General features: G+C 39.0%; 2 protein-coding genes across 2 annotated transcripts in view; both read left to right on the top strand.

Moving 5' to 3' along the window:
* nell2a (neural EGFL like 2a) overlaps positions 1-24,113 on the top strand; it is a gene marked incomplete at its 5' end in the record, with an annotated part of 291,752 nt that overhangs the window by 15,787 nt on the left and 251,852 nt on the right.
* On the top strand, positions 9,834-10,982 carry szl (sizzled). The gene is made up of 4 exons (XM_037683643.1): positions 9,834-10,145; positions 10,228-10,394; positions 10,479-10,571; positions 10,672-10,982. Exons 1-4 carry the CDS (start codon positions 9,865-9,867, stop codon positions 10,980-10,982), a joined length of 852 nt encoding a protein of 283 aa, XP_037539571.1. The 5' UTR covers positions 9,834-9,864.

The raw sequence follows: 24,113 nt of genomic DNA, 5'->3' as shown, positions 1-24,113 counted from the left end.
ATATATACATACATACATACAGTGAGGAAAATAAGTATTTGAACACTGTGCGACTTTGCAAGTTCTCCCACTTAGAAATCATGGAGGGGTCTAAATTTTTCATCTTGCGTGCATGTCCACTGTGAGAGACATAGTCTAAAAAATAAAATAAAAAATCTGGAAATCACAATGTATGATTTTTTTAAAATAATTTATTTGTGTTACTGCTGCAAAAAAGTATTTGAACATCTGCCAATCAGTAACAGTTCTGTCACTCAAAAACCTGTTAGTCCTCCTCTAAGAAGTCCACCTCCACTTATTCTAAATTAGAAGCACCTATTTGAGGTCGTTAGCTGCATAAAGACACCTGTCCACCCCACACAATCAGTGAGACTCCAACTACTAACATGGCTAAGACCAAAGAGCTGTCCAAAGACACCAGAGACTAAATTGTAGACCTCCACAAGGCTGGAAAGGACTACAGGGCAATTACCAAGCAACTTGGTGAAAAAAGATCAACTGTTGGAGCAACTATTAGAAAATGGAAGAAGCTAAACATGACTGTCACTCTCCCTCGTACTGATGTCAAAATGAACCTTTTTGAAGCATAGAATCACGGGGGTGATTCTATGCACGGGGGTCCGTGTGTCCTCCCCCAGAAAATTTGGAATAAAAGAGATGCCATTTCCTGCATTTTGGTGTATTTTAACAGGTTGTTAAATAGAACTGGACAATAATTCGATATCTATATCTCGCGATATACTTTTATTCAATAACGATGATATGAGTTTTAAGCACATTTTCGATATTTCAATAGGATTACAGCGTTTCACTGACACATTTGTTTTTCTGTTCGGGTTGAAGCGGCCACTTCAGTTTCAACCTGGACAGAACGAGGTGCGACACAACTACATAAGTGCGTGGTGACGTAATGTTTCACAGAGCTCAAGTCCAGAAGGCGTTAGTGGTAGCAGGCTAAGCTAGGCTAATCTCCAACGCATGTTAAGTTTTCTCTTCACAATGAGCGCCCATGATCGTCAGAATGTGACTGAACAAGCTTTCACAAGCGAAGAGAAAGCAGATGACATCACTGATAAGAGAGGAAAGACTAATTCGCTGGTTTGGAAGTGGTTCGGCTTTCTAAGATCCGATAAACTGCAGGTTTCAGTCAATGTGCTGCAAAATGTGACAGAGTCGTTCTAACTAGCGGTTGGAACATCTAACATGTTCCACTTGACAGAATATGATGAGTCACAAGATGAAGCACAATAAAAGTTTGAGCCAATGTGTCCCTGAAACACTCCCAGCGCTGCATGTTTTTTTCCATTTGTTTTTATCATTTATTCATTCATTTAAAATAAAACAAATTCATCAGAAAGAAAATAAAAAAAAAAACACTGAATGAAAAGGTTGAAGAAAGAAGAAAATAATTCTTATCTGCCCCTAATTTAAAAAAATACAAAATAACTACAAACAAACAACAACTTTGACTTGAACAATCTCCAAACTGAAAACAAAAAAACTTCAGGTATCCTTCACCTGGTCCTATACCTTCCCAACAACTTTAACTATCATCTTTTTAAACAAATAAATTGTTTTAGAAATATTTATGGTGATATCAAGACAATTCCATAATCCTGTTCCCTGAATTACAACACAGCTCCTTCAGACTAGTTCTAAATGGAGGTTTTACAAACATTTACATTCCCTTAAGGTTATTTTTACACATTTTAATTGAATATTTTGGGCTAATATTTTTATGAGCTTTACACATGACTTGTAAAATACTATATTCAACCAAATCATAACATTTTAATAATTTCAATTGATGAAATAATATATTTGTTGGGTGACCATAGCACTTCATACTACTAATAATTCTTATTGCTCTTTTTTGTAAAATAAAAATAGGATTTGTAATTGTTTTGCATGCTTTTCCCCAAACTTCATTTCAATAGATTAAATATGGAACAATCATTACATTATACAATATATACAAAACTTTGTCATTCAAAAACTCTTTTACGTTATATAGTCATGCAATTGATTGTTTTTTTTTTTTTTAAGTAATTTACATGAGATTTCTATGTCAGCTTCTCATCAATAACGACACCCAAAAAGTTTATTTCATTAACAACGAATTTCAATTCTGTCCATTTTAAAGTTGTTGTTTAAAGTTAAAACCATTAATATTAATTTATTTGTATAGTTTGTAGTTTTTCCGGGGCTTTTATATTGTTTATATCGATATCGAATTATATTGTTCTCGACTGAAATTAAGAAATATATCGTGATAAAAGTTTTGTCCATATCGTCCAGCCCTATTGTTAAACATATGAATAAATTGATTAAAAACGGGTCTCTCTTGTAAATGACGAGGATCAGAGACCAACAACCTGCATAAATAAAGGTTGAATTGAAATTACTATTTTAGAGAGCAACAACAATTAACAAGCCTGTGTATGAATGCACGTCCTTGACAGTCTGTCAGGCATCCTAACCCCCCCCCCCCCACACACACACACACCTACACACACACACACGGCCGAGTGCCGACCTGAACTCTTCTCAGCTGAATTCAGTCCTGTGTGTTCTGCTCCAATCTCGATTGCCTCTGCTGTCAGCTCCATCCATTTATTTTAGATAAATTGTCTTTTTGACCTTTTGATCGCTGTTATTTTGACTAATTAGTGCCGTTGTTTTGATACTTGATGTAATACACATCAAACATTTCACTCGTTTTTTGTTTTTTTTTAACTGTAAGCTTATTTATTATGTCTGAAATGTTATGCACTGTAATGTATGCAGGATGTCCGACACAGCAGTTGTGCGCGCGTCCTGCAGAGTTGTCTGGAGACGCTGTGCGTAAAACAACTGTCTCAGGGCGCACAGCTGGAGGAGGATGAAGACGCTCCCCGCGGGACATGCAGTCCGTGTCTCTGCTGGCAGGAGCGTGGCGCGGCCACAACATCCACTCGTTGTACTTTTAATAAATAATCGAAATAAAAATGCGCAATGACTTTGGACTTTTAGGGGTGGAGTTGGTGGATCCGAGCGGTCAAAATTATAGAGTTCCAGGATCTTGTTCTGACGGGATCCGGCTCAAATGAACCACTGTCTGAATATAAAAAACAAGAGCTGTTCGTAACGTATAATACGTGAAGAACGGGGATGTGAACCGGGGCTTGAACCATCTTAAATACACTGAATCGCGTCAAATATGTGAAACTCCGCCTGTCAACTTGAAGCAGTGAGTGGCCTAGTCAGTCTCCAGACCTAAACCCTACAGAAAATCTTTGGAGGGAGCTCGAACTCCATGTTTCTCAGCGACAGCCCAGAAACCTGCTGATCTAGAGAAGATCTGTGGAGGAATGGACCTGCTGCACTAAACCTGGTGAAAAACTACAAGAAACATTTGACCTCTGTAACTGCAAACAAAGACTACTGTACCAAACATTAACATTGATTTTCACAGGTGTTCAAATACTTATTTGCAGCAGTAACACACAAATAAATTATTTTAAAAAATCATACATTGTGATGTCCAGATTATTTTTTTTAGATTATGTCTCTCACAGTGGACATGCACCTAAAATGAAAATTTCAGACCCCTCCATGATTTCTAAGTGGCAAAGTTGCAGGGTGTTCAAATACTTATTTTCCTCACTGTATAAGGTTAAAATAAACAAAATATAAAAAAAACAACCTAAAAACAAAAGCTGAAATTAGCAGAAAGAAGCTGAAAGTTGCATAAATATAGTAAAGCTGAAATGAGCAGTAAAGTTTTAAATAGCACAAAGGGATTTGAAGGATGTGAAGAGAGCTCGATTCATTTTAAATTTTAAAGAACATGGCTGAAAAAGCTAAATATTGAGTAAAAAGTAAAAATAAGAATAGCATAAATACCAAAAGTCAGAGCAGGAGTTTTCCAAAGGAGCTAAATGTTTTAATATATGAATTTGTGAAATGGCACAAGAAGTACGGACCAATAAAAAGCCATAAAAAGTACTGAAGACAAACTAAGCTCATTCATGGGACTGTTTTTATGTAGGTTTTGTGCAGAAGCGAGTTATGAAATTACTAAATCAGATGTAAAATGTGGGAAGCATCAAACTGTGTCTGTAGTTTAAAACTTCGTTTGGTCTCCTACTGTAGTTTTTGTTAGATGCTGAACTTTTCATTTCCAGCTTAACTCTGATGCCCAAGAGAATAATGGCTCATTCCAGCTGTAAAAAACACATTTTCACAATCACCAGTTACTCTTTTAAACTCAGTTTAATTATATTTTAATAACCTATTTAATCAGATGTATGATGTCCTTTTTTTCTTTTTTTATAATTTGATTTTTTTTGCCATATGATATTTTACATTTTGGCTTTCATTCAAAGTTTATCCAACCATAAACAAAACAAAAAAATCAGCTAATAATTTTAATCCAGATGAATGATCTTGCATGTTAATCTGCTGATTAGAAAACTAGTCTGTGTAAAGAGAGATTTAAATGATCATCCCTCACTATAAGACAACGGTTCTCATCACAGCCATTTCCTGCAGTTAACTCTAAGGTGCCGGTCCGAGCAGCCTCTCTCTTTCTGTGGTGAACATGTTGTTTAACTGGGAAAAGTGTTGACATTATCCAAATTCTTCATGGAAAATAAACGCCTTTTAAACATCAAATATCAACAACTTGTCAGCAACTCGAAGTTCAGTGGAGTGCTCATTTGAACTGTTTGAGATGAAGGAACTCAATCTAACATGGAGGCTGTGTGAGTGTTGGCAGCTTGCCCTTTCTTTGTGCTCGGTGTTTTTAATTTTTGGCATATTTCTGTTCCCTTACTCTTACACTTTGAACAGCATCGTTAATAAATCAATGAATAATTTAGTAGTATGTGACAGTTGATCAGTTCATTTTGGTTTATGTTGTAGGTGCGTTCTAACGAGTCTATGGAAAGTACTGATTTGCAGAGTCAGCTGGGCTTTTTGGCCAACCCAAAACGCTTCAATGTGGCCATCACTCGTTCCAAAGCTCTGCTCCTAATTGTTGGAAACCCCCACATTCTCATCAAGGTAAGTGGAGAGGAAAGAACACCCTTTTTAATCCTGTGCTTATTTAAATATGTTGATTTTAATTGTTACTAATATATAAATTACCCAACATGTTTCAGTCTAATGTCATTTATTTCCAGGATTCGTGCTTCAGGGCTCTGCTGCAGTTCTGTTTTAACAACGGGGCCTATCTGGGCTGTGACCCCCCTCCTTTCCTGAGGAACACTCACATGTTCGTATCACAGTCTTCACTCAGAATGTACAGAAAAGGGTTTTTAATGACATTAATTAAAGTTTTACTAAAGTAACTTTCCAGTTAATTAATTGAATGAATAAAATAAACACGTGGGTTTATTTTCACAGAGCTGAAAAGAAGTAAAGGCCGAGAAAGAAGGACTCACTGACGATCTGCCTGGACCTGTCTTTAGTTTTCTTTTTGTTTGTCTCTGCTGTTACTGGTTTCAAATGATCTCTACCTCTTTATTTTTCAACATTTTGTTTTGTGTTAGAGGTCAAATCTGTTCTACTGGGGTAAGAAATAAAGATTATGCTTATATACACCTGAGCTGTTTTTGTTTTCTGTCATTTTCATTTTTGGCTTCAACAGATAGATGTCTGCAGGTTTCAAGTCGTCTGCTCACGTCAACAAGCCAGCGTCTGCCCATAATCAGGCTCAGAGACTGGATGTGACATGTGAGTGTTACTGACGGTCTGTGCAGCGTCTGTCAGTCATACTGGAGCCCGCAGGATGAAGGGATGGGAGTGAGAGGTCAGGGGGAAAAAGAAGGGTTCAGTGTTAAGTTAATGAGTCTCTTATGTACAAGAGGAGACTGCTTTTAAGTTTATACTGTGAGAGAGCCCAATTAGACAATCCTCCGCCCTCTTTCAAGCAAATGCTTGTCTTTGATGTGTGTCTCAGGTGCTTATTGTGCTGTCCCAATCTGCCACTGCAGGCTGCTGCTTAGCAAGAATACTCTAAACATTGGATTGATATGCTAATGACTGTAGGCACAAGCTCGAGATGTTTCTGAGGTTTTATCTTCTGGTTGTTGAGTGAAGACTTCAGTTCTACTAAAATGTTGAGGTCTGTGCTAAAGAATTGTGATAAAAGCTGTTTTTTTAAAGCTGGTGGTACTGAGGCAGGTCAAAGGACATGATTTCAGGAGCATAAAATAGTGTGGTAGTTTAGGAGAAATTGATCAACCTCAAAGTTGTAGTTTAAAACCCAGAAAAGGCTCAAAGGATGTTGGATTTCTGGACACAGTATTTAACAAATGTAGTCACGTTCAACAAATTTCATTGAAATTTTGGGGATGGAATCCTCCAAAGCCGAATAATTTTTCATCTTTCGAATGTTGCAAACCTTCTGTATTTACTAATGTGCTGAATGTCACACCTGCATTTCAGATGGGTCAGCTGTTAGACATTTGGTACCTCCACTAAGGTTCAGTGGCTGAAAAAATCTTTGAATTTAAACAGGAAAACATTTAATTTTTACCACTATTGGAATAATAAGGTTTGTAGAAGCAATGCAGTAGGAAATAAGGCTGCAATGACATAATTACTAGGATCAAGACAGTTGAATATGCACAGATCTCTTAAGTGCAAAATAATGTGGAAAAGGGTTTGTAAAGAACATTTGGCATTATGTGAACATTTCATCAAGTTGTTTCAAAAGCAGCAAAAAGGGACAGTTTAGGTAAACTAAACAGACTACTTGTATAACGTCTTTCTATCTTGTCAAGACACTCAAAGCTCTTTACAACGCAATCTGTCATTTACCCATTCATACAGCACACGACTAGATCTGTACAAAGTAATCAGTACTTTATTACATTCATACACCAATGGGACACGCATGATTGCGCAATGCGGCATTCAGTGTCTTGCTCAGGAACACTTAGGCATGTGACTGCTGGTGGAATCGAACCCCCAACTCTCCCACTGGAGTGCGACCACTCCAACCACTCAACCACAGCTGCCCAAGTTACTGTAATTAAGCTGAAATTATGGTCCAAAAATGTCCAAGCAAGGTTCAAACAACCTGATTCATGCTCAATTATCCAGGTAGAAAAATCCAACAAAGTTAAGTCCGGTCCTCTGGACAGTTTCTTTTTTTTTTTTTGAAACGTTTCATCTTTTGGACTGATGAAGTCTTGGACGAAAGACTAAACATTTCAACAAAAAGAAATCTAGAGAACCTGACTTTGTTGGAAGGGTCAAACATAGTAACTTCCTTTCTTGTGTTCTCCAGAGGTTCAAGGAAAGAGAACTGGTGATTTTATAATAAAAAAGCAATAATTTTGTTTCTATAGCACCAAGTCGGAGCAGAAGTCCTCTCAGGGCACTGAACAGAAACATCCACATATAAAGTCAGTTAATGTTATTTATCTGAGGAGCCAACAGATTGTTTTGAGTTTTCACATCACAATCTCCTGAGCAAGCACAAGGGGGAACAGTGGAAAGGAAAAACTCCCTCATGAGGAAGAACCAGCAGAACCAGGCTCAGGACAAGCGGCCATCTGCTTCGACCGGCTGGTTTAAGAGGACAGGAAGGAGAAAAACACGCAACGGCAGGTCCAGGATGGAGGCCATCAGGTTTTCTCTAGGAGGAAAGGCCAAAGACAGAAATCACATGTTAAGAAATAATAATTACAAATACTAACTATTCATTTGTATGTATTTGTAACTATTCATTTGATGAAATGTAAAATTGTCCTTCAGTAGTCCAAGGTTATAGCAGCATAAGATAAAGAATAGGCCAGGAGACCAAGCCAACTAACTTGTCTAAAAGGAAAGTCTTGAGTCCAGTATTAAAACTGGACAATGTGTCAGCCTCACGGACAGAAACTGGAAGTTGGTTCCACAAGAGAGGAGCCTGAGAACTGAAAGATCTTCCTCCCATTCTGCTCTTGGAAACAAGGAACTGCAAGTAAACCTGCAGTCAGAGCAAAGTGCTCTTTTCGAAAAATATAGCACAATAATATCTGTAATATAAGATGGAGCTAGGTTGTTGAGAGCTATGTAAGATTTTGAATTCTATTTAAAACTCATCAAACATGCTCTTATACAGTACAACAAGCAGGAACACCAAGTTGATGCTCTTTCTGTTAAAACCATTGAACTGTCTGAACCTTGCTGAGTAAGTGCACCCCTTCATGGAAATCATATGGTGGTGGTTGCATAATCTGCTCTGCCACACAGCAAACACAAAAAATACAAGAATGAGGTATTAATCTTTAAATTGTCCAGATGTTGACAGCTTGCACAAGCCCAGTTGAATCCCAAGGATATACAGTTTGTCTTGAACTGAGATTTATTTGTGATTACAGGGATAATCAATTTCTGAAGATATTGGTATATTGGATGGATTATGGCTTTGACGTTTCATGGTTCAAACATTTACCTCACCCAGCGATCACTTTTTCTGTCTGCTGATAATAGGCCACCCAGACAGACACACTGTCTACACGGCTGCCATTAGCCCCAACAACAAACCCTGCTGGGCTCCTGGCAGGGAAAGCTTGTCAAATGTGTGGACGCGTTGTTCTCCCAAATTAGTCTGGGACTCTTAATTACCCAGTTAGTCACCTCTTACGGGCTGAACTCATCTGAACACCAGTCTGGAACCCTCCACTCATTAGATCATGCTGTGAAATGTGGCTCAGCTCTGGCTGGCTACATGTTCAGTGTTCTTCCAGACAAGGCCACAAAAATAGGACAAAGGCCAATCAGAGACCCTTTTAGTTTGACTGACAGCAGTCGGAGTGCTCTAATCCACGACACAAAAGACCCCGAGGGACCAGTCGTATAGATGCCAATCTAAATCTGGAGAAGACACAATTCAAACAAACGTTCTGATGTAAGTTTAATAAGGTTTACGTTTCGTCTTTTATCCAAAAGACTTCTTCAGTGCATTTTGGATAAAATTATAACGTTTCAACAAAGAAGAATCAATCCAGAGGACCTGACTTCACCTTGTTAGATATTTCTACCTGGGTTTTGAGCATGCAGGACGTTCTAATGACAGGTTGTTGGATTAGGAGATTTGGATACTCAAGACTGGATGGATGAACATTGAAAGGGAAACTGAAATTTCTTTCTGAATTTTTGTGACTAATCGTATATACAGTACATGTACATCCGTGTGTGTGTGTGTGTGTGCGCGCGCACACATGTGCTTTACATGATCTGCATGCCTCCCAAGTGTTTTCAAGATCTTTTATGTATGGATTTTATCATGAGAGTGGGAATATATGAAGTGATCCTCTTGTATCAAATATTAAAGGAGTTGGCTGGTAAAACACATTTTATTTATTTTAGTGAGAACTAATTAAATCCTACAGTTACAGAGATGTGTGAAGAAGCAAGCCTTAAGAGGTGGATTATCCCAAAAGTGCTCAAAATAGTCTTCACTGTATAAAAACAAATGCTCTGTGATATGTAATATTTGAGAGGTTCTTTAGGTTGCTCAGTGTGAGTTGAGTTCTTTAGTATTAAGTCTGTTTTTAAATCTATTTTAGCTTGTGCAAGTGAATACAGCAGATTGTGCCGCTGGTCTTTCTTCATTGAATGGGGGGTGTGATTGCCCTTACCCCCTCCAGCTCACACCCACCATCTGCTCACTGCTCCCTTTCTGTCTGCAGAGATCACAAACAAGTTGTTGTCTCCAAACACATCGTCTCTTTGATAGGTAGTTGATAAGAGAGTGGCAGACTGATGGGGGCTGGCTCACCTTGCTGTATATAAGGAAACCTGAATAAGCAGAACTGCAGAGACACGGCCACAGAGAACGCTCGTCAGCCTTGTGCACTTTTGGGACTTGGCAAACTTGCCAGCATGGCTTTGTTCTTTACTGTGGCTCTCGTTGCCATGACACCTCGGTTGTTGGCATTTGACATGAGTCAGTCCACTCGTTGTGTTACAATCCCCAACCAGATGAGGGTCTGCAAAGACGTCGGGTACTCTGAGATGCGGCTGCCAAACTTTTTAGGCCACAGCAACCTAGAAAAAGAGGTGGTACCACGCTCGGAGGACTGGAGGCCCCTGCTGCAAACAGGCTGCCACCCTCAAGCGCAGACCTTCCTCTGCTCCATCATTGCACCTGTCTGCCTCGACACGTAAGCAGATTTAAAGTTTTCTATTTTTACCTTTTTTTAAAGCAGTGCGGCCATTTGAGTTCCATAAGGTTTGCCCCCTCAGGTTCATCCAGCCATGCCGCAGCTTGTGCATGGCAGTGAGGGACAGCTGCGCCCCGGTGCTCGCCTGCCAGGGACACCTGTGGCCTGAAGTTTTTCACTGCGACCGCTTCCCGACTGACGAAGACACATGTCTAACTCCTCATGGGAAGTTCAACCGCTTTTTTAAAGGTTGTGACCACAATCCATTTGTTTTAAACTCTGCAATCACTTTGTAAATGTCTTTTCGTTAAATTATTTTCTTTTTCATTGCAGATTTACCCAAACCTGTCTGCCAAAACTGTCCTACTGTACAATCGTTTCCTGCAGTGAAGACAGTCCTGAGTGCTTTTTGCCACCATGACTTTGGTATGTTTCCACAGTCTCCTCTGCTGTACTGATGTATTTCAGATTTTACTCATATATATCAAGACTTTCTGGTTTAAGCCTTTTTTCCCCCTCTCCTCAGCTGTGACTGCCAAACTTCACTGCCTTCGTCGCTCCACAGGACAGCCGGAGTTTCAGGTGCAGGGTCGAGTTGAGTTTATTCGTCAGGGGCCCCTGTTGCCGTATGACACGCAGCTTCTGCTGCAGGAGTGGCTCCTCATCAACCTCCGATGTGCCGGTGCTTTAGTGCGTCCCGGACGCTCCCAGCTTTACGTGCTGACAGGCTCTGTGCTGCCTAATGGAGTGGTTGCCCTCACTCATCTCTTCCCCTGGCACAAAAAGGACGCAGGCATTGCCTTGGCCACTCGCAGGTGGAAACACCACAGGTGTTAAAAACTATTTAGTGTCAGGATTTAAAGAGCCTGTCGGTCTTACACCACGTCTCATTCATTAACGTTATTATGACACTCAAACCTGTAAATAGAATAATAAATGTGCATTCATAAATTATTTTTTAATGCATAATAAAATATTTATAACATCTTTTTGTGTGTATTGTAAGGAAGTGTATAAGGATGTCAGGAAACATTGGTGCCATAAATAAAACGTGCTTTGTAGGTTGTTTGAACATTTTCCCTTCCTGCCCTCCTTAAATCTATTTGTGGGCGTTTATGTAACCTACATTTAACAACATTAAAGCACAGGTACTATGTATGGGCTTTATTACACATCGTTTGACAAGTGTCTGATACCTGATGTGATGTCCAACTGTTTATGGATGACTCGTGACTTTATTTGCAGCAGACCTTCTTTACAAAGTGCGATAATAAGACAAATGATGGAACTTTTGGACAAACATCTCACGTTCAAGACTTTGATTTTTGTTTTTAGTTTCACATCGTTCCATTTGTAGATAATTTGCTGTTTTCAGTTTAAAATTATTAGTTAATCCATTAGGCACTAATTATTTCAAATGGATGAGTGAAAAGGAAGTGTAAGAGATGATATATTACCTTAGGTTCATATAATAATCACATGTGCAATGTAATGATCAACTAGACTTTGGTTAACGGGTTATTTTAGTTTCAAGAATGTGTGGGTTTAAGTCAGTTAAGGTTTTATTTAAAATCAAAATGTTTTTTATGATCTATGAAAGGCAAAGTGTTCATTACAAACATTTTATCATGATTTCTGTAACAAAGTCTTCCAGTTTTCTTCTAATTTAAGATTCCTAAACATATTTTGTAGGTTAATCTGATCAAATTATAAAGTATTTCTCTTATAATTCGTGTTCATGTATGGTTTCATTTTTTATATATTTTTTATTTTTTATTAACTAAAAATGCTTTTATTTACATCTACTTTTAGTTTTGTTTTATTCAAATACATTTCTGACTGAGAACCAACTATCAAAATTATCAGTTTACTGTCTCTTTTTAATCCTAATAAAATAACTTTAAGTAATGCCTTTCATAAAACAAGATGCACTTTACATGGGGGTTCAGACTAAAGAAAACTAAAAAAAAAAATCTAAATATAATGAACATAGCAACAAAACCAACAATGAATCCGTTAAGGGTTATGTGAAGAAATTACTATATTTTCCACCATATAGGTTGCATCAGTTCAAAAATGTCTAAAAAAGTGGAAAAATCCATAAACATCACATTCATTGTGCATCACTACTGACAACCCAGAAACGTGGACCAGTGCTGTGCCCAAAATCAACTGGCTGCCAAATGGCAGCTGCGGGAGTGTGCACAGGAGGACTTTAACAAGAATTTAATAAGATTAACACTTAAAAACAATTATTTGTTTGCTTGACATTGTCTCAGTTGAACTTTTACTTGCTAAATGCACTTCATTGGTCAAATTAGCTGCATTTTGTTGAGGCGGTGCAGCAAAATGAAGATGATTTGATGGTTGCTCCAGGCAAGCTGGACAAAGGGCAGGCTTTGGCAAACCAATTGTGTCATGAATAGCCACTTTTACCTATTGCATAACACAACAGCATGCCATACAACTTGAGTGCTATCTAGCGGCTGAAATGGTAATATTCAATATTTTCAGTTAGACTGAATCAAACCGGTCGTATCTCAGCCAGAAATTAGTTTATGAATATGGGAGAAAAAAATCCATGAATACATCGCGTTGGCGTATAAGTTGCAGGGCATGCAGATTATGCCAAAAAACACAACTCAGGCCGAAAAATATGGTAAATAAAATTGTATGTGTTTGTGAATAAATAAGGTATAGGACTTTTGAAATTCCAAAATATTTAGTCTCTACACCAATTAACTGCAAAATATATAATTCAGCGTTAGTTTTGTGTGCTTCCGGCTACTAGGCTTACAAAACACTTCAACCAATCCTCTTTAAACTTAATTCATTCAATCAAAAGCCTTTTATTTTTGCATGCAAGACTAACTTTTGGCAAGAAGGATAATCTTTTTCTCTAGTGCAACAAAGGAAACATGAAGAAAGGTAAAGGCGCTCAAACAAAAGAGCTGTTGGAGTCAGCCTCCCTTTCATCACAGACATTAAGGGTGCATTCACACCAGCCCTGTTCAGTCCGCTTTAATCGAACTCTAGCTCGTTTTCCTAGAAAGTCAGGCTCGTTTAGGGAGGTGTGAACGCGCCATCGAACTCTGTCACGGAACAAAAAGGCGAACTCTGGCCCGGGCTAAATCCTAGGTCTCGGTCCGGTAGAAGCGAACTCCAGCCCGGTTCGAGTACAGTGTGAATGTAAACAGACCAAGCCCCGCTCCGCAGGGTAAACAAACACGCATTTCTCTGACCAGGATTATCATTGTGAAAAATCACATCATGTTGCTGTTGATCCGTTTCATGTTGATGTGTTCATGCGTGCTCATCTGCTCACACAGACTCATGCTCATGTTCGTGCTGCTGTTTGACGTAATATTTTTATGCTGTTAGTGCTTAGTGTATTTTTAGTTGATATTTTTCTTAGTTCATATCTTAGATCTTATTACTGTTTTTCTTAGACATTTTATTGTTGGATGTAACTGGGACCCTGTGTACATAATCTTGCTCCACCACATGTACCGCATGTGGTGCGAATGACAATAAAGAAACTCCGACTCTGACAAAAAAAATTTAAAGTAAAACTTCTCTTTTTACCTGCTGCGTCGGTGCTATCCCAGCCTGCCTTCTACATAAGTTACATGGCCTGCAACTTATAGGCCAAGGCAACATATTTTTGGATTTTTTCCCATATTTATAAACCATTTTTTTGGCTGAGATGATGGTTTTCATTCAGTCTGACTGAAAAAAAAAAAAAAGCAGTGCCACTTTCAGTCACTTGATGGCAGCAGAGTAGTAGTAGTGTGGCATGCTGTTGTTTCATGTAATTGGTAAACGTGGCTATAATGACAAATTCAAAAAAGTTCAAGACAAAAACAACTGGAGTTTATTTATTACACTTTATACATGTTTTCTTGAACTTTTTTGAATTTACCATATCCTGGATGACTGAGACTCTTCACCAACTTTTAATGATACCGTCGGCTTGCCACAGTCTCCCCACCTTGGTTCGGCTCGCTACTTGAACCGACCGTCAAACCAGTTTCATTTCGCTGCATCGCCCCGGTGAAATTAAGCTAATTTGACCATTAAAGTGCATTTATTAAGCAAACGCTGGACTGAGACACACCTTTGCTATAATTTCGAGAAAACAAATAATTGTTTAGGTGTTTATCTTGTTAAATTTGTACAACAACTTGTCGCTTGCACGCATTTACTTCTGCGTATCGGCTTTTGAAATGCAGCTGATTTGACCGTCAAAGTTCATTTATTAAACAAACGTTAGACTGAGACACACATTTACTATAATTCTGAGCAAATAAATAATTGTTTTTAAGTGTTAATCTTGTTAAATTCTTGTCAAAGTTCTCTCATGCACACTTCCGTGGCCGCCATTTGGCAGCCCATCGATTTTTGGCACAACACTGGCCCACATTTCCGGGTTGTCAGCGGTGATGCATAATAGATGCAATGTATATGGCGAAGCGACATATTTATGGATTTTTCCACTTTATTAGACATATTTGGACTGATGCAACTTATAGGGCGGTGCGACTTGTATGGTGGAAAATAAGGCAATAGGTCTTGTAGGAAAACAAATATGCACTATATGACAAAAGCAAATGCACAGAATGAAAGTCAGGGAAGTCCCAGATGTTTCAGACAAATGGCCGTGACTTTACTTAAAGTCAGAAATAAGATCAAAACAATAACTGCATGGTGTCTGGAAAGACGCTCCAGTCAAAGAAAGTATTTTAAAGAATTCTCTCTTGTACTGCAAGAGCAAATGACAGAGGTCATACTGTGGCTGTTTGCACTGATTCCTTTCACAGCTTTAGCAGAGCATACCTCAGGATCAAAACTTAAACCTTCAGAGCCACAACAAAACTCTGGACATCACCAACGTGGTTCCCAAGCTGCAGGATGGAGAGGAAATAGTGTCTGAGATGGTACAGATAGACACCAGAAAAAAGCAAAACACTATTAATTATCTAAATTCTGGAGAAAAAAAGGAAAGGTTGTAAAATTTTTAATTGTTATGACTTCAAAAACAAATGGAAAGGCATCAAAGATAAAAGTATTAGTGTAAAGTTGACCAGACTATGTACAAAACTGTAACTTGCAAAGAGTAAATGAAGTGACTCATATTTGGCCTCTGACGAGTTTTTCATGGAGAGTCTTGGAGGATGACTATGAAGTTACTTACTGAAGTGTGTAATCCAACAAAGTTACTGAGCGATTGAAAGGAAGTTCTTTCTGTATATTTTCAGTATTCTATAGTTTTGAATATCCTTCCAGAACTACAGTCTTTGATGAAGTCTCTATGTTCGCATCGACTCGTTAAGGCCTCATGTGTCCCTGGTGTTCCTCTGTGCTGCAGAAGTCTCTGCTGTTGCGTACATGTGGTTGTGTGACGGTCGTTCCTCCTCCTGAGCCAGTCCTCTGGCCAGGAGCTCGTTCATTGGAGAGCGAATGCCATGAAACTCCTTCTCCTTGCGGTTTCTCCATTTCATGCGGCGGTTTTGGAACCAGATCTTCACCTAAATCATGATGAAAAAAGCCTTTTAGTTCCTTATCACTCATACAGCTGTGCAACTACCTTTATACTAGAACAAGCCGTTTTATAAACCACTGGTTTCGTCTTGTGTATAGGAGTTTGGACATAACTTATTTTTATATAAAAATGGTGACCTAGTAATTGTAATACCTAAAGACTTGCTGACTCCATTTTAATTCAGTGGGATTATAGAATTTTTTTAAATGACGTAACATTCATTTGATTACCTGTGACTCCTTGAGATTAAGATCAGCTGCCAGTTTATTTCTGTCCATTTTGCTGATGTACTTCTGCCTCCGGAAGGTTCTTTCTAACTCCTTCCTTTGTCCTTCAGAGAACACGGCCCTTCTGAGGATCCCTCTGCGTGATTTAGGGCTCGAGTTAGGAGACCAAATTTGTACATTTGCTCCCTCTTAAACAAACAAACAAAAAAGAAAGAATTGATCAATAAAGTGTAAAAGTTTGTCGATTCATCAGAGTTTCTACATACAAGTAGGTAAGGTAAAGGTAAAGTGCTATTGTCATCATTGTATGTTCCCATACAATGGCAAAATTAGTTCTCACCCATCACAGATGAGATACACCCAGGTGGAGCAGTGGGCAGCTATGTAAGCACCTGGGGAGCAATTAGGGATTAGGTGACTTGCTCATGGACACCACGACAAGTGGTTCTAGAATTGCGCTGCTCAAGGTGGCTGCATGTTGGAGCAGCTCTGTTACATTCATTTTAAGATTTTGCTTTTGGAAACTTTAATTCCTCTTTTTCTGGATGTAAATCACATTTTTTGGATTATTGTTTCCTCTGGTGTCAGATGCTGTGTGGCTGGAAGGATTTTTACTGAAGCTTTTTTAGTTTTGGACACTTGTTATGATGCGTAACCATGGCAACAAGGCAGTTTTCTACAACCAGCAGCTGATTAACATCTGAAAAGCTCAAATAATATCTCAATTACAGCCCCAAATCTCACGTGAGTTGAAAAGGATGTTCTGTGGACAAATTCTCATCTCCCTGCCAGCTGTGTTCGAGTGCCTGACCACTGAGATCCTGGAACTATCAGGAAACACGGCTCATGACAGCGGAAGGACAGGATCGTCCCTCAGCACCTGCAGCTGGCTGTCCACAGCAACGAGGAGCTTGGCAGTCTGCTGGGTGGGGTGGCCATTGCTTTGGGAGGAGTTCTGCCCAGCATTTGGGCAGTCCTACAGCCCGAGGGAACTGAGAGGCCAGCCGAGTCTGGGTGGACGGATCGGACGGCATCTGCAGCCAGTTTCTTATGATCCACTGTGGAATGGACCTGTACAAGAGATCCTTCCTGCCTACAGTCTCAGTATCTATAAAATCTCTTCATGAAATGAGGATAACAAGTTACAACAACAAATAATTTCCCTCTGGGATTAATAAAGTATTTTTGAATTGAATTGAATTGAATTTAAATGACTGAGAATTGAACTGCAACTGGCCCCAGGTTGACTGCCTGCCTCTACCCCATCTCAGCCCCATACAGGTAAACATCTTGGATGTTTAGTGAGTCATTGATCATTTTTTGATAGAATGTAACCCCTTTTGGGTAGTGTTGAGCAAATGAAGCATTGAACCAGTTGGGCCAATTGTGTCAAAAATAGGTTCATTTGTTGAAGATTCAGTTACAGTGACCTCTTGTGGCATTTTGCAATGCTGCTGTCAAATTTGGTGGCACCAAAGAACTTCAGTGACTAGTCCAAAAATGTTCATTCTGGTCCTCTGGACATTCAAAAAAATGTTTTGGTTGTCAGCAGCAAACTGGTTGATCCACTCTGAGAAGGTGCTATTTAAGAGACTGAGCTGAAAACAGCACCTCAGACTGAGGAAGTCTTTCAGATGAGAGATGAAACGTTTCTACATTTTTTTTGCTTTGTTTTTTTTTGAATGTCCAGAGGACCAGATTGAACTTTTTTGGATTTTTCTACCTGGATTGAGCATGCATCAGGATATTCAGTGACTAGTGTTAAAGAAACTACCTTACTGTGGTAAAAAAAAAAAACAGATTTTTAAAATTCATCAACTTTCTATGTTGTTTGGTTTGAAAATTTATTTATGCTTACATGTTTTTGAATAAAGACTGATAAATGTGCATTGAAGCGATTTAATAAAAATGTTGCAATGGTATTGTGCTTGTGACTCTGCCTTAACTGTGGCAGAGTCCGAGTCTTTATCATTCTTAAAAATAACAATGAAATAACATCTCCAGCATCTCCATGTTTGGCGTTGAAGTGTCTAATCATAGAGGAGGTATCATGATGCTTCAGTTCAGTTGAACACACCAAACACTGCACCTGCACAAATACACTAATGTAAATTAAAAATAATAATAATTTGAGCCCATACTGATATATGATTATTAAAATCACATACATCATTTTACTGTAATTATATTAAATACATGGGTTAAATAATATCTTCACTGCTGAACATTACTATAACTTTTTTGACATTTAAATGCCAAAACCACCTTATCGTGAGCAGAATGAAGTGTTCCCACATGTTAGAACAACCTCTTTTCCTGGCTGCCTCTATAATTACTCAATTTCAACTAACGGCAAAAACACACCTACTCTCGAAAACATTGCAAACATTTTAGAGTTGTTTAATAGTGTTAAGCGCTCTCAATTCAAAACTGTCTCAACCTGTCACCTGTCAGAATCGAGACGAGGCGGTGCCAGGGAATTAGCTGTTTGGACCACGAGCCAGACAAGCATTTCATTCTGACAACGAAACAGTTTGTGTTTCAGACGTCACATGTCACGTGACTTTTTCCGCACCAAAACAGGCTCCGAAGCAGTGCTCCGATGTAATTTTACCGCAGGGTTCGAAGCATGTTTTGAAGCATGTTTTGAAGCTTTTGTTTCATACTACCATCACTACTGTTGGGTTCATTCATTCATTCAACCTTTATTTAGACAGGTAAATCCCATTGAGCCTCGAGGACTCATTTACAAGAGAGACCTGATTTCAACAAAGAAAGATGACAACAATGAACAACAGCAACAACAATAAACAATTATAAAAAGTAATACTGCAGGTTTTTTTTTTTTTTTTTTTTTACCAAATAGGATGGCTAAAAGAAAAAGGTAACAAAAAAAAAAACAGCTAGATTCTAAGGCGAATGTAGAAAACTAAAAACAGGAACATGTCTGCGTTGGTCCCTGCCAGGAGTCCAACAGATTCTTAAAGACACTTAGAGAGGTCATGGTCGAGAGCTTCAAATCTTTTTGTAAGATATTCCAGGAAACAGGAGCTGAGTAGGAGAAGGTCCTTTTGCCTAGTTCAGTCCTCATTGAGGGAACACTGCAGGTAATAATGTCCTGAGAGCGCACGCTGTAACTGCACTCACGCAGAGACATGTAGGAGGAGATGTATGAAGGCAGCAGATCATGAAGTGATTTAAAGATGAAAATGTACCAGTGAGAGAGTCTGCGTGAAGTTAATGTTAATGGGTTAATGGGTTCATGTTAAGGCAGTCATTATGTGGAATGGTATTAAATACATAACATCCAGAAAAAAGAAAAAAACACCTAAATAAGCATTATTATGCCTGCATAATTTACACAGGCCATTGTAAATTTAATTAAATCTTTTAGTATATTCCATCCATCCATCCATTTTCTTCCGCTTATCCGGGGTCGGGTCGCGAGGGTAGCAGCCTAAGTAGGGAGGCCCAGACTTCCCTCTCCCCAGCCACTTGGGCCAGCTCTTCCGGGGGAATCCCGAGGCGTTCCCAGGCCAGCTGAGAAACATAGTCCCTCCAGCGTGTCCTGGGTCTTCCTCTGTGCCTCCTCCCGGTGGGACGTGTCCGGAACACCTCACCAGGGAGACGTCCAGGAGGCATCCTAAACAGATGCCCGAGCCACCTCAATTGGCTCCTCTCGACGTGGAGAAGCAGCGGCTCTACTCGGAGTCCCTCTTGGATGACCGAGCTTCTCACCCTATCTCAGCCCAGACACCCTGCGGAGAAAACTCATCTCGGCCGCTTGTATCCGAGATCTCATTCTTTCGGTCACAACCCAAAGCTCATGACCATAGATGAGGGTAGGAACGTAGATCGGTCGGTAAATTGAGAGCTAGTATAATCCAAATTCCAAAAACATGGCGACATTATGTAAAATAACATGAACAGAATGCAAATATTTGCAAACCTGTGTCATGGAAAAAAGAGATTCCCAAAACAATCAGGTGTAGACTTTGATTTATTACAAATATATGGAGAACAGCCAGCAATCACAGTAGATCAATGCATTTGCAAGTACACACTTATCAATGCTTTTAGCTGTCTGATGCTCTGACTCATTCTTACTTCCTGAACTGAAAAAGTTAGTTTTGTAGAAAACACCCAGCTGCCAGCCTCCAGTCCCTCCTGGCCCTGTCCAGCTGTTATCAGAACTCAGCTGTAAACAGAAATGAAGTATCTGAGCCAGACAGCTCTCAAGGACTCTCAGTTCACGTCACTGTAATCAGATCAGTCACCTCGAGGATAATAAAAATGATCTACTGTTGTCTCTTTACTGACCGATCACATGAAGACTGGTCATTACACAGAGTAAGGATCATTTTAATATAATTTACAATAACAGAAGCTGTGCATAAATACATTAATCAAGTAAAATTATAGAGCATGGTGAGTGCAAAAAATACACATGATACTCAATAAACCCATATTTTATTCACAATGGAACCTGGTAAAAAATAACACACACACACACCACACACACATGCACGCACACACAAAAAAGTTTTGAAGTATCCCCTCTTTTAATAACAGTCTGTAAACATGTAAAAACTGAGGAGTCCAGTTGCAGGAATATTTGAAGGAGAATGTTGTACCATTTTTTCCCCTGATACAGGAATTTGTATGTTCAATAATCCTGGGTTGTCTTTGCAAGATTGTTTAGTTTTTCATGATGGGCCAGAAGTTAAGCCTTTTGCTGCTCCTGTCCCAACTTTTTTGAGATATATTGCTGCCATCAAACTCAAAATTCATTTTTTTAAAATAAATTGAACAATTTCTTTGTTGAAACATTTGATACATTGACTATTTTAATTGTAAATGAGTTTATGAATTTTACAAATCAATGCATTTTTATTTACATTTTTCTCATCATCTCAACTTTTTCAAACATGGTTATTATACACACTGCATGAGTGCAGCTCTCTCAGGACATAATTACCTGCAGTGTACCCTCAGTGCAGACTGAACTAGGCAAAAGGGCCTTCTCTTACTTCGCTCCTGCTTCCTGGAACACCTTGCAAAAAGATCTGAAGCTCTCGACCTTTGACCTCTCTAAGGGATTTTAAACTACTGTTAAGTTTGTGGCAAAAACTAACCCCGACATGTTCCTGTTTTTAGTATTTTACACCGTTTTATAATTTGCTCAGCTTATACGCTGCTCTTTTTGTTTTGTTTTTATATAATTTCTTTTATTTACTTTTCATTTTATTTGCTTTTTATATGATTGTCTATTGTTGTGTGGACCTCATCGGTGTTCTTTGTTTAAAACAGGTCTCTCTAGTAAATGAGTCCTCGAAGCTCAATGAGACTAACCTGAATAAATAATGGTTGAATGAATTATCAGATTATGCAAACTTTGCTGATCACTCCATTTTTGTTCCTTTTTTAAATTTTGTTTATGATTTTTGGTTTGAGTTTGATATTTTGTTTCCATGTTGGATGCACTGACTTGGTTTTATATTCACTCTGTGTGTCATCTTCTAGTTATGATACATTTTTGAAAGTATCCTGTATCACTAAAGTCAGATTTTGCTTCTGTTTACTGCTCTATACCTGGTTCAAATGTATTATTTTTCACCGCACCTGTTCATTGTTCATTATCTTCCCTTACCTTAACACTGCTTTTCTTTTCATCATTTTCTTGTTGGCTTCTTGCCTCTGGACTTCTTCAGTTGTTTCAGTTTTGTCTGTTTAAATGTCATTTTCATCGTAATACTTTTGCTTCTTTTGCCTGTCTTTACATCTTTGTTCAGCCCTTTGGTTTCTATATCTCAGTCAATGGACTGTAAATGGACTGTACTTATATAGCGCCTTTCTATCTTATTTCAAGATACTCAAAGCTCTTTACACTACAATCTGTGCCTCATGCCATTGTATGGAAACATACAGTGCTGACATTGTGATGACATTATTATTATTATTATTATTTACCCATTCATACAGCACTCTACTAGATCTCTACAAAGCTAATTGAACAAATCATTCTAATGAGACTAATCAGTGCTTTAGATCACATTCATACACTGATGGGACACACATCAGAGGCTATGAGGGGTTCAGTGTCTTGCCCAGGGACACTTCAGCATGTGACTGCTGGTGGATTCGAACCCCCAACTCTCGCATTGGAGGACGACTGCTCTTACCGCTCAGCCACAGCCGCCCAATCAACTTCTTATCCTTGATATATTTTCAAATTGAGAGCTGTTTTTCTACATTTATCACTCATTTTTGAGTTCTCTCCATCTGTTTGTCCAAATAAACAAACCAGGATGACAAAACTGAGTCCAATATTTTTTTCTCTTGATGTAAATGAGATTAGAGGATCTATGAAGACCAATCCTAAGCTGCCTCACACACAGGTGTGTGCACAACAAAAGTCAAGTGAAACAATTTATCTGGTCCATTCAGCTTTGCCTTTTTAATCTGTACGACAAATCTGCACATAGACCACCTCTGGGGAGCACAAAACGGGTTTGGACATGCCTCTCACTTCTGAATTGTAACTCAATAGCTTTTACCTAAATAGCTGATTACTGGGTCATTCCTGGGTAATGTGTGTGTCCATCCTATTGGGCCAACTATTGAGCCTGATGGGACACCAACAATAAAGCTGCACAATGGAAATGCCATTACTTGATGGCTCAGTGGTCCAACACTAAATCTCTTCTCTTGCCAGTTTGTATGTGAAGATGAGCTCAAATAAGTCTATAAAAGTCACTTTCATTGAGTGCTTTATGTTTTAGTTAAGAGGTCTCCAATGGGCAGGGATGAGAGTTGAAGGACAGGAGAAAAGAGGGGGGGTCTGCGAGCTGAGCTCTTTAGCCACACAATGAGTGGGGGATGTTACTTGTCCAACCCTCTTCTGCAGGGGAATGGGTGATTTAAAAAAAATGCTTAGTGGAGTTCATTGGTGCAGTGAAAAATTGCTGTGAGGTCGCGTGTAGATGGTGGAGTGAAAGTGCCGATTGGTCACGGCCAGCGTTGCCATTGTTTTGTTGCCAGGCACTGTGGGAAAGTGTCAGCCTACTAAGAAGACTTCAGGGACATGTGGGATGAGGGTTTTCTGATTTGTGGCCTTTTTCCACAATTCCTGACAGCCTTTTGTCAATTGCAGCAACTAATAACTTCCAATTGCTGAGGAACTTTGCCAAACGTAGACAAACATTTGACTCAATCTGAGCTTGGACCTTTTATGAGTAAGATACGTTACAAGTTATCCAGAAAAAAGCTGCAATGAAACATCTCAAGCGCAAATTTTTAACATGTGAAAATGGCAACTTTTCAAATGTCCTTTTTAAAACTCTCCTGCACTGAATGTACCTGAAAGTGAAATATTCAGATTCACAACCAGCCTCAACAGAAAGGGCAAAGTTTTGAAGCTATTAGTGAAAATACTTCATACTGTGACAAAGAGGAATGATGGTTAGCAGCTCTGTGTATTTGCTCTGGTAAATGTGTGTTTTCAAGTCCAAACTGTGAATGGGCCTCTGGGACTCATAAATACCCCCCGATGCACCCCCATCCTAAAGAGCCGTGAATGGTTATGAATAGAGCTGCGCAGAGTTGAACGTAGAATTAGCTCTTTGGCATTGCATTAGTAATTAGCTGTGGAAAGCATGGAAGACCTTGCTGCTTGTGTTTAGAGAGCAGCTGAAGCATTGCTGATGAGGCATAGAAAACTCACTGGAGAAGGCCGGAGGGGGGCTGGACCCACCGCAGCACGCCAGCACATACTGCGAGCTCTGCAGGAACACGCCGCTCAGCACGCCTGCAATGACAGAGCAACACATTCAGACACAGTCCTGAGCCGTAGGCTACAAGGAACATGTTTAAAGATGTTTTAAATAATCTTGCAATTAAGCACTTTTAAACATCACAAATATATTTTTAATTTCAAGTTCCAAAAATGACAGTTTTGAGACAATTAACAGTATTAAAAAAAACTTTACCTGTTCACATAATGAACAAAATAAATGTACTGACACTTCCTCAAATTATTACAGAAAACTCTGTACTCTGTACTCATTTATCGCGGGGGATCTGTACCCTGAAGACCCGCAATAAGTGAAAAACTGCAAAGTAGGAATAGTAGTACAAGTAGTAAGTAATAGTTTATTTTATTATGTATATACATATATATAATGTATACGTGTATATATA

Source organism: Nematolebias whitei, chromosome 10 (genome assembly GCF_014905685.2).
Source record: "Nematolebias whitei isolate Nwh7 chromosome 10, NemWhi1, whole genome shotgun sequence".
Lineage (NCBI taxonomy): Eukaryota > Metazoa > Chordata > Actinopteri > Cyprinodontiformes > Rivulidae > Nematolebias > Nematolebias whitei.
The sequence above is the reverse complement of the archived record's forward strand: the minus strand, read 5'-3'. Positions and strand labels throughout refer to the sequence as shown.